Genomic DNA, 11,854 nt, shown 5'->3' on the forward strand with positions numbered 1-11,854 from the left:
CTTACACTGAACTGGAAGTCAAAAAAACAATAAATGAACAAAGGGCTCATTTTCTTTTAGTCGTGTGTGAACGAAGCCCTGTTTTATTGAGTGCAACATTATTTAAGGAGAAAGCACAATATCTTAAATGCGAGTTTATGATCATTCCAAACTTTACACATTATAACAAAGGAAAAGTCTGTTTTCAATGATCCTCCTCCTGAGGGAAGCTTGAAGATAAAGGGGGGGGGGGTGCACAGTGAAATAAGGTTTCAAATAGGTTTTCTCCACAAAAACTTCAGGAGTGTAGAAATTCTGCATTATAAGGCAAATATGAAGAATGTCATCCTCGAGTCTCAAAGAAAGCTCAGTTATTCCACCAAATAGAATGCACCCATACTCAAAGTCAACTTATTCAAAAAATAGGTTGATGCTCTATTCAGTAGTTAACGTGGAGAAAAAGAATTTCACATTCCATTTGTATGTTCAACTGATGCAGCCAAGATCCTTCAGGTTATCTAAAAGTGTTCATCGGGAAATGCAGATGGGTTTAAGTGTCAATCAGTTGCAATCTGCTAATTTGGTTGGAGGCCTTTGCAAATGTTTGGTGACGATTGCAAACGACAGCCAGGCAAATCGGAATAATACAGTAGCCCACCGTTTTGGGATCAGCTCTTGTACAGGAATAAAGGAACAGGAACATTTGCAAATAAGGGATCAAGAAGATAATAGTCCACAGCCAAAAGGGTACGGACAGCAGCCGTGTTTTTAAGGAGTGCATCCAGGTCGTTTCTTCTCTCAGTTTTTCAGGAGGTTGCTGGATATGCTCCAGTGCTAGTCTGTTGTAAGTCTCATTGATTTCAAAGACATAGTAAAATGCTGCCGCACTTGCTATTAAGTATAATCCCACACCAATCCATCCCATCCTCTGACGGAAGTTCATCATTCTCCATGCTCTGAACCTTAAAAAAAAGGAAAAAGATAATCAAAGCACTTAAAGAAATATCAGCTTGCCATGTTACAGGAAACAATTTTCTAAGTGTAGCTGAAGTGTTACTGGGCAAATGCTGTTTCTGCTCCCCCCCCCCAAAAAAAAATCTCCCAGTAGATGTCAGTAGGAAATGTAATGTGCAAAATGCTAAAGACAGGGTGTTAAATTTTCAGCAGAAGTGAAAGAGATGATGAGATGGTTGGTTTTGAAGACTGATCCCAAGTGGATGTAAGCTGCAATCTTCAAAGATTTATTCTGCAGTGCAGCCAATTTAATTTTGCTTATTAATCAGGTTTTTATCCCGCCATGTTAGGCTACATTATTTCCCAACATTCCAGTTTAATCAAAGGGGCTGGGTGTGCGAGATGTTAAGTGGGTGGTGGCCCCCTCCCTCAATAGATCAAGCCGGGGTTTAGAGGAGAGAGGTTAGGGAGGGTATGGTGGCAGAGAAGAAAAGCAGCAAGCTGGAAAGCCGGAGAGGCAGAGCAATGATTGGTTTCTGTTCAAAACCAGGGTTGTGGCTATGGGAGAAGCAAGACCCTCTTGGGGTGCTGAAGCTGCGGACCCCTCCATCGTAGGCTCAGGCTATGTATATGTGTAAATAAACCATATATCATAAAGACAACACAGTCTCCACTGTGCCTCATTTCCAAAAGGAAACACAAACCCCAGGTAAGTGCCTGGAAATGATGGAATCTTGCACCACTCAGAGATTGGGGTGGCATGCAAAAATATGAAGCACTGTTGGCATTGGTCAGCAGTGGTTCTCCAGGATTTCAGGAAGAAACTTCTCCAAGCCCTACCTAGAAATGCTGGAACTGAACCTGGAACTGACTGCATGCAGATTAGATGCCGTGCCCCTGACCTAAGCCCCTCCCCAAAAACCTGAGAGTTACCAGCCAACCACAAACTTGACGGTTTCAGTAGCACAGTTCACTCTTTACAGAGTGGAAAAGGGAGTAAGAATTGGTGTAAGCGTCCTTTGAGAAAACCGAGTGGGAAGCAAAAGCCTGTGTACATAGATTGCAACACTGGCCCTCCAGCCCAGACAGTTAACACAAGTGGGGAGGAGGTAGGAGAGATGTGAAGACCAAGGGGAAAAGCCATGCCCCCACCCCACTCCCATTTTTCCCTGGTTTTCCTCTGGGCCTTCACACCTCTGGGAACTTGGAGCCTAAACTTATGCACCTTGCTCTGACGGAGTGGGGCGGATTATACCATGTAAGGAGTACCATAGACACAGCAGCTGTATTCCTTAACTGTCACTTTATGAGAGTTGCATAAATCTCAAAATATCACTTATGAGATTTAAAACGGACTTACATGGCTTTCAGTAAACATCTGCAGTCAAGAGCATGCACCCCTCCAAAAAATCCATGTACATCAGGGATGGGGAACCACATGCCCCTTAGGGGCTTATTATTTGGCTCCTGGAAGTTTCCCCGGGTCACATATATTCCTAAGCCACACCCTCCTCGAGTGTTTGGCATGGCTGGAATGTGTCCTAATGCTTCTTGTTTCTCTGGATAGAGGAGGGGCTTGTGTGCAAGGACAAAGAAACTGGCTTACCACTCAAGAGTTAAGATTTACATTTTTTTGCTCTGCTCACTTTTACTTTTGGCTTTGCCCACCACTGGCATGTGGCCCTTGAAAGGTTGCCCAGAAGGAAATGTGGTCCTTGGGCTGCAAACGTTTCCCTGACGCTGATGGGCATGCTTACAAGTGAATGAAGAAGATCTCCAGTTGGTTTTGGACTACAATTCCTGTCATCCCTGACCACTGGCCCTGCTGGTATTAATACACTAACAACTTCATCAACAGTTTTTTTTTAAATTCAGGGCAATACTTGTTCCTATCCAGCCAACATGGCTCCATGGAGCCCCTCAGGGCAAATCTTTCATCACTTCATTGAATCATTGCAGTCAAAAAAACCACAGCAACTCTATCTTTGTAGCGTGTGGTTCTCACCAGTCTTTCCACGCCCATGTGCCTGATCCCATATTGTGGCTGCTCGCATGTAGAAGAAACAGACTACTGGGTTAGTGCTTTGAACCTTAATGGTTTTAGGCTGGTAGTTACCCAGAAAAATCTGCTTTCTTGGCTAAGTACAGTACTGTTAAGAAGGAAGTTTAAAACTGTTCTCCATTCTGCTGTGTGCTTCCTCTTGCTTTCTGATTCTCAAAATACCACACTAGACTTCCAAGTTTATCCAGTCTTCTGCAAAAATGACAGAACAATGAAGTTTGATGCCTGTGATAAGAACAGTCTACCAATTACCTCTTTCCCCAAGGAGAACAAGTTGCAACTTTTCCTTTCTCATTTTTGACTGAAAGAGGAACAAGTAGCAGGGAGACATCCTGGCTGGTCCCTAAGCCTGCAACAAAAGCAGGATTTATTGTAGCTAGAAGATATCCCTGGTGCAAGGTTATCTCATTTAATTTCATCTTCTGATCTAGACACAAAGAACTGGACTGCATCAGACAAGAAAAGCAAAATGCCCACTGTAACATGTGCTTGAAATAGTCACTGGTTGAGGGGGCAGAGAAGGAAAGAGGAAGGGGAAACCATCCATTATGATCAGTTGTTTGATGACTGGAAGTTTCTTCTGACCTTTCTTGGGCGCGAGGGGGGAATGACACGCCTGTCTGAGAAGTAGGGAAACTATTTGTGTAAAGTCCCAATTTGGACATGCTGTGGTATTCAACTTAAGTTTTACTCACTGAAATCAATTGACCCAGCTTAGTGGTGTTCATTAATTCCAATGAGTCTACTTGGGGTAAAATTTAGTTGAATACCATGAGCCATGAGCTTTGCTAAAACTGAAGCACACCTGGCATGCAGTCTGCTGAATTTTTATTACTCTTAAAACTTCTATGCCCTTGAGGCCAACACCTTTCTCAAAGCGGTTTACATGAAGTGAAACCATGATAATAATAAAACACAATTAGAAAACACAAACATGGAAGATAACAGTCCACAACACAGAACCGCATCTAAGGAAATGCAGCAAAAAACCAGCAGGTATACAAAGGTATTCATCGACCAATGGAAGGGGATAAAAGGGGAGACTGGCTGAACCTCCAGAGCAGACAAGACATTCCATAATGTAGCTGGGTACACAAAAATATTAACACACACATCTCAGAAAATTATTAGAACTTAACTCCCTACCTGTCAAACACATTATAAGGGGGAAATATTTAATACATCATAAAATAACTTGTTGATTAAAACAAGAATAGCAAAACTATAATATTTGTCAACTAACATGAATAACAAAAACTCCCTAAGTCTCCATCCAAAATGAAACTACTGTAAATCCAAAATGAAACTACAGTGGTACCTCAGGTTAAGTACTTAATTCGTTCCGGAGGTCCTTTCTTAACCTGAAACTGTTCTTAACCTGAAGCACCACTTTAGCTAATGGGGCCTCCTGTTGCCTCCGCGCCGCCGGAGCACGATTTCTGTTCTCAACCCGAAGCAAAGTTCTTAACCTGAGGTACTATTTCTCGGTTAGCGGAGTCTGTAACCTGAAGCGTCTGTAACCTGAAGCGTATGTAACTTGAGGTACCACTGTACTGTAAACTCTGTAGTGCAGCTCACTTCTTGCTCTTCAGTATAATGGCAATCCTGAAACAAGACTAGCAGCTTTGTTGCCAGTCCTGTTTACGAACAATTCAGTTTACGAACTCTGCAAAACCTGAAGTAGTGTCCCGGTTTGCGAACTTTACCTCAGTCTAAGAATGGAATCCAAACGGTGGAAGGGCACTGGCGGCGGGAGGCCTCATTAGGGAAAGTGCATCTCGGTTTAAGAATGGTTTCGGTTTAATTCCAGAATGGATTAAGTTCGTAAACTGAGGTACCACTGTATTTGTAAATGTGCGTATCACAAAGGCCCCATAGATCTTCAGTGATCCATCTTATCAAAGGGAAACTAAAGTCCAGGGGCAGAGTTATACAGTTATGACCACTCAGGAAAGTAAAGAACATTAAGTAACAGAGTTTTACAACTTATCTGTACTTGAAATAAAGAATTAACAAGTGCAAGCTGCAGAACTTGTTTTACCAATAATCTACACCACCTATCCCCTCTCGCCACAAAAGTGACATACAACTGCCAGCTAATAATCATGTGACTGTCATTATCATGAGATCTACAAGCACATTTTAGTCAGAAAAATAATATGTAGAACCAAACTTCCCCTCAACCACTGGCCATCCCCAAATCTTTAGGAATAAGCAACAGGATTGAGCAACACGCTAAAGACCAACACACTAAAGGCTGCCTGTTACCTACAGTATAAAGTCAATTCACATATTTGAGAATTCCCTGCCAGATTTTTGTAAATGTCAAAACCAAAAGTCTTTTTAGAACCTTGTTTTTCAAACCATGACCACAATGAACTTGGAGCCACGAATATGCAGCCAGCTTTTTGCGACTGAATGTTTTTTGAACTCTTCCTTTTTAAAGAGTTAAAGATAGTGTGTGGGCAATAATCAAAGCAGGTCTGGTAGAATTTTGGAAGACATGTTTTAATTGTTTTAGTTCTGGATTTTTTGGGAGGGCAGATCTATCAATGGCTATTAGCAACAATAGCTGTGACACCACTATAGACAGAGGCAGCATATGAATGCTAAATGGAATTGGCGGAGGGGCGGGGGGTGACCAAGACAGCAGATCCACCACCACCCCTTGTTTTGAGCTCCCAAAGACATCTAGCCAGCAACTTTTGGAAATTGAATGTTGGGCAAGATTAATCTTAGCATGACTAATAGCTCAATTCCTATCTTCCCATGTGTCTATTTATTTAGACCTACAACAAGCTGCTGCGAAAGGATCTCATTACCAAAGTGGACACTGTTAACACAAGATGATCCAGTGAAAGTTCACTTTGGCCATCCTTGCTCTGCAGTCACCACCCCAGGACACAAGACATTATGAAACCTGCCCATCAGGCCTCTTTCAGTTACCGGTATGCTTGCATAGCTGCAAAGACCATTTACAATTTTGCAAAAAATGTTGTTTCAAGGGCAATTCTGAAGCGCAACTAATTAAAGAAATATACTGGGAACTCAGGCACTCTGATAAGTTGCAGTGCAGGTCATGCCAGTTTTATCTGCGTAGCAATTCTAGGCATACATCTTTCAGTTGCAAAGGTTGCTATAGGAATGAGAAACACATTTAAAAGGCAGCATTTCAGATAGGCCACAATGAGAAATTCATTTATGTGCATGATGCTATTTAGTGCAACCTGTGGCAACTTGTTTATCACAGTGTGGAAATGGTATACTGCAGCAGCCGAATTTGGAAACTCAACTTAGCCCTACTGACTAGAGCTGAAGTGAGCAGGATTCAGTCCTTGCATGGTACACTTTTCTTTCTCTACTAGAAACTTTGTCTTGCTAGTATTGTTATTATTAATCTCTTTCCATGCATGTCCCAAGATAATGTACAAAAGGTAACAAAACAGTTACAGAACAGTTGCAAAAGTAACAAATGAGTTCTAAAAAATACATAAGGACACCTATGGCTGAGACCTATCCATTCAGCTGTGTTCCACTGAAGTGTTTTAGAGTACATACTCAGGATCACTCATCAGTTAAGGTGTGACAAATCTATTAAGTGACCTGAACTATGCACTCATCCTTAAGATTGTAAGTACTTTGTTGGATCAGACCCAAGAACCCTAACAACCATGAGCAGCAGGAAGTTGACTGAAAATTGGCCAGCTGTCCACAAATGGAAAATTGTCTTCTCCCCACTTCTGTACTGGGGGAAAGGGTCAGTGTCAGCCCTGCAACTACTGGCACGTTTACAGTATCATAAATACATAGCATAATCTTACAACTCGAGCTGTTTCCAATGGAGAGCAAATGCTTAGGAGGCAGCACACTGCTCATTTCACCAGCACAACACAAAGCAAACATGTTAGGCCAGCACTGCAGGGACTTTACAGGATATCTGTCCCTTGAGCAGTTTGTCCCTGGGCAATACCATTAGGATGCTCACCTTTTTAACAAACTCCTGCCCCAATTGGGTTCACCTACAGATCATTTTGTCTCCAAGATTGGACTAATGAGAATATTGTTCAAGTTATAACACCGGTATCATCAACACCAGACGTCAAAGGAATTTTAGAATGCAGAAAAGAAAGGCAAGAAGAAACATCATGACATTCTTAATTATCCTGGTTTTACTTTCGTTGTTCTGCAGCTGACACTACCCTAACCAATACCATCTATTCATGATAAAATCAGTTATGGGTCCTTGGCGGTCCTTTACTTTTATTACACGTGCACCTGCATTCTTTCAATAAAGCTTAAAGCCTCACGTAACAGGCAAAAGTAAGAGACTGAGCCATCTATGCTAAAAAGTTTGATTTTCACCTTGCCCACTGACACTAGAATAAAACGTACCACTTTACCATATTATGTGCCCCCTCTGCCCATCAGGTCAACAGCAACTGCATTCTGTAATAGTGCCAGAGCAGCCACATTCTTCAACCTACCTATTTTGAAGTAGCCTTTCCATATGAATGCTCACTGAAGAAGACAAATACTTATCTAAAGAACTAGAGCTATATTTGATATAGCAGCATCTTTATCTTATCTGTCAGACAGCTTCTCAAGTCTGTCAAAGTTTTTTCAGTTTAACCCAAGCAAATGATTCCACTTCCTAAAGTGAGATAGTAATCTCCCCTCACTTTCCTCAATGTAACCTAACTGCCTAAAATTATTCATATCCCACACCCATTTCTACTGCATAGAAAGCTCATGGGTATCACTCATTCAATACCCAAATTACAATAGGTTTTTTAAAAATTTAAAAATCGCTAACCACAAACACAATGCAACCCAAGCATTAAGAGGAGGAACGGTCTGCGCAGCACTATTCCTCCCCCAACCCTAGAGAGTTACTTCTCCCAATTTTGCCTTCCTCAAAAGGCTGACAGTACCTCATCCCCATACTTCCTTCTAAACCTTTCCCAAGGGCTCCCTTCCTCTTCCCCATAACTCCTCAAAACTTAAATCTGACCTAAAACCCAGCACGGATATGGACTGAGATATAAATAAGAGTGCCTCTGGGCACGTACAATGCAACCTTTTGGATGTTTTTATTGTTTAGCTGCTTGTGCGTTCACTACCCTGGCCTCCTATGGGAGAAAGTCAGGATGGGAATATAATAACTCAAGCAAAACTGCTTCTAAACAGAGGGAGGGTGTGCAAGTGTCGTTGTCCTCGCCCCCCCCCCTAATTTGCAATGGGGGTAAAGAGCTTCCAGTAGGGAACTTCAAAGCAAATGTAAGCAAAGTGGCCTCTTTCTCTCTCAGGAATGGGATTTTTATTAGGAAGTGGGGGCAGGCTTTTGTTGTGGAGGGAGGGGAACAGAACCTCAGATTTGTATTGATTTTTGCACACGGGGGAGGAATGTGCCCCTTGGCTACGTCCCTGCTCTCAGACTGAATTCGAGACAGGGCTGCGCTCCGTCTTCCTCGTCAGGCTGAACACAGAATCGTGGGATAGGGAGGGGCCCCCCGGGGTCATCTAGCTCAGCCTCCTGGCAATGCCCTTTTGCCCGACGTGGGGCTCGAACCCGCGAGCCTCCCGCTCTACGGACCGAGCTGCCCCGCCAGCGGCTGCGAGCGTGTCCCTGAGCCGGTGCAAAGCGCCGGGGAGGAACAGAGCAGCAGCCTAGAGCCCCGGCCCCTCTCCGGCGCTCCCCGCCTCAGCCTCCCTCGCCCTTACCTTCCTCCGCCGGAAAACACGGGAACGAACAGCCAGGAGGAGAGCGCGCGGGCGGCCCGACCCTCCTCGCCCCGCCGCCTCTCCTGCCGAGCCGCTCTCAGAGCCCACCCCTTCCGCCGCCCTTCCAGGGCCCGCCTCCTCCGAGCTCTGCTTCCGGTGCCGCGCGACATGGCTGCAGTCACGTGAGGAGGGTCGAATTGCCTTAGCCGACGATTCCCGCTTTTACGGGCTGCGGAGGCGCCGCCAAAGGGGCGCGGCTCCTTTGGTCTGCGCACCGTGTCTTCCGGGATGTTTTCGACACCCTTGCCCCCCCCCCCCCTCAGGTGTGTTAGCTTCGTATTGCAGAGGCGGCAGCTGCTGGGAGGCAATGGAAAACAAATCCAGGCGCTTTAAAGATGCCGCCTCGGGGTCCCCCCCGCCCTCTTGTCAACCACCCAAGGGGAAAGTCTGGAAAGAGTGGGGTGAGGGGAAATAATTTTTGTTTTGTTCTTAGCATTCCCCCCTCCCATAGCAATTAAGGCTGCTGCAGGCAAAGAGCAGGACCGTTGCTCGCTAAGGCGTGCAGATAAATAAACAGAATAAAATGTCTTAAGTCCCCCCACCCCATTCTCCCATCCCAGGAATGGGAAAGGGGTAAAGAGCTAGTAATGCAGAGCTCCATTTCCGGGTTCTGTTTGAATGCTGCCATTTGCGGAGTAGGAGCGAAAGGCTGGAAGGGAAAGCAGCCGTAGCCTCACTTCACTGTAATGCATCAGTTTGAGAGAAGAAAAGTGTCGTTAGTGCTTCATTGAGGCAGACTCGCTCTTTATCCAAGCACACATACATACACATACGCGTTCCTGAGCAAGATCAGTAACCACGGGCTTAAGTCACTCTCTACCACCCCATCCCATAATGTAGAAGAAAAAGTGGCTTCTGTTTTTGTACAGTACTGAATAGGAGAGTGGGAGACCATTCGAAAACTTTCAGTTTTAAATACCTGCTGGTTCACAACAGCGCCAAGCCGCCAAGTTGCGATCAGGCCACAAATTTTGCCTGTTTGCACCAGCATGCGCTGGGCGCCATGAAGAGATTTTTAAAAAAATCCTGATTCAGCAACACTTACTCTTACAATGTAGAAACAGCAAGCAACACTTCAAACTCAGCACCTGAGCCACATACCAAGCAAGCCCAGCCCAGCTCAGATATCACAATTTGAGCAACTGGCTTGAAAAATTACCAACCAAAGGACTGCAACATCACACACAATTTTATTGTTTTATCTTTTGTGCAAAGTGTTTGAGGTGGTTTTAAAAAAAGAAAAGAAAATCAAGCTGTGCATTAAATTTTATGAAATACATAAGCAACCAAAACTCCTTGCCAATTTCCCACTGCAGGGGAACTTCCAGCCTAATTAAGCTTACAGACCTCATTATGTCAGCCTAACTACACCTGCAGGCGTCCCCATTTGACGCACAATGCGGCTTAGCCCAATCACTCCCACCTGTCTGACAACTGCTGTCAGGTGGCATGGCAACAGAAAAAGCTGCCAAATTTTAAAAGTGTTGAAGGCAAGCTGCAAAGGAAGAGGTAGAGTGTGCTCTTGGGTCTTTCATTGCAGCCACAGGCTTACATTTGAATTGTCTTATCTCATATGATACCCCACCACCCACCCAAGGAGAGTGGACTGGATCTAGTTCCTTGTCTCTGCTTCCCCCCCCGCCCCCAAGTACATAAGAAAAGCATTTCTTCTTATTGTTATAGGTTTGTGGGCGCTTAATGCCTGGGTTTAGTAAACGTTAGGATTTAATTAGAGCTTGTGTGTTAAAACGGGATGCCAGACCTGTGTATTAGACAGTCTTAAACCCTCTGAAACTAGCATGTGTTAAGAGCTAATTAGGCCAAGATGGTGCTAATTAAATCAGTCTAATTACCTTGGAGGGACGCAGGTGGTGCTGTGAGTTAAACCACAGAGCCTAGGGCTTGCTGATCAGAAGGTCGGCGGTTCGAATCCCCGTGACAGGATGAGTTCCTGTTGCTCTGTCCCAGCTTCTGCCAACCTAGCAGTTCGAAAGCACGTCAAAGTGCAAGTAGTTAAATAGGTACCACTCTGGCGGGAAGGTAAACGGCGTTTCTGTGCGCTGCTCTGGTTCGCCAGAAGCGGCTTAGTCATGCTGGCCACATGCTGGCCACAGGAGCTGTAGGCAGTCTCCCTTGGCCAGTAAAGCGAGATGAGCGCCGCAACCCCAGAGTCAGCCACGACTGGACCTAGTGGTCAGGTGTCCCTTTACCTTTAATTACCTTGGAGGGGTTAGCCTGTGGGGTAGGCCGCCCTGGGTGTCATCAATGAAGGGGGTGACAAAATGGCCAGCCAGCTGGGAGGCGGGTGCGCCGCTTCCCCGGTGCCGCGCTTGGCTCTGAGCGGGCTGCACACCCGCCTCCCAACACTAGCATCCTGAGCAGCGGCTGGGAGCCATGGGGAGGGGGACGAAGCCTGACTCCATCCCACTGGATTTGTAGGGTGGGGGCCAAGTGGAACTTTCCACAGGAAAACACAACACGCACAAACAGGCGCCCTGTTTCAAAACACAAGCAAAGCAACCGAGCTAAGTGACTTTCATTTACGCCGCGTCCCCACACCGAGCAGCCTTGCTAGGCTGAGATCTGGGGAGCGAGGTGCCAGAAGGGCGCAACAGCCTCCGCTCGGAGCTGGGGTCGCCCCAGTGGCGGTGGGGGTTGGCTGCGCAATGCCTTTGTTCTCTGACCCTTGCCCCGCCCCCTTGCGCCCAGAGGGTGTTGGAGTCATGTGTGACTCCTGAGAGAGGAGTGAAAGGGAGGGGGAGGGGGGGCAAGGAGCAAGGCTTGAGAATAATGCTTGGGTCTGCTTAAGCAATGGAAGAAGCCAGAACCTCTCAGGCTAAGAATGCTGTGGACTCCTCCATATTAGGCTCAGTTTGTAAATATATGTGTAAATAAACCATATAGGATAAAGAAAACGACACCCTCCGCTTCGCCTCATTGCATCCTTAAATTTTCATGCTTAACAAAAGCAACACCAGAGACAATGCTGGAAAATAAAGTCCCTGGTATTTCAAAATCTGTTGAGGGGCCCTCACCCCCCCACACACACACCATAATAACAAAAAGGCCTTCTCCTAT

General features: G+C 45.4%; 1 protein-coding gene across 1 annotated transcript; it reads right to left on the reverse strand.

Annotated features, from left to right (window-relative positions):
- Positions 1 to 65: 65 nt before the first annotated feature.
- Positions 66 to 8,901, reverse strand: LYSET (lysosomal enzyme trafficking factor). Its single transcript, XM_081866593.1, has 2 exons — positions 8,717 to 8,901; positions 66 to 941 (listed from the first exon to the last, which is right to left on the reverse strand). Exons 1-2 carry the CDS (start codon positions 8,884 to 8,886, stop codon positions 530 to 532), a joined length of 582 nt encoding a protein of 193 aa, XP_081722719.1. The 5' UTR covers positions 8,887 to 8,901; the 3' UTR covers positions 66 to 529.
- Positions 8,902 to 11,854: the final 2,953 nt, after the last annotated feature.

The sequence above is a fragment of the Podarcis erhardii genome, assembly GCF_964252035.2.
Source record: "Podarcis erhardii genome assembly, chromosome: 1".
NCBI classification, from domain to species: Eukaryota; Metazoa; Chordata; class Lepidosauria; order Squamata; family Lacertidae; genus Podarcis; species Podarcis erhardii.

What these genes read in the sequence shown, in the direction of transcription:
- LYSET (XM_081866593.1), bottom strand. Translation starts at nt 8,886, where the DNA reads ATGTCGCGCGGCACCGGAAGCAGAGCTCGGAGGAGGCGGGCCCTGGAA. An exon ending in GTGTTTTCCGGCGGAGGAAG is followed by an intron (nt 942 to 8,716) that starts GTAAGGGCGAGG and finishes CTTTTTTTTAAG; the next exon opens with GTTCAGAGCATGGAGAATGA.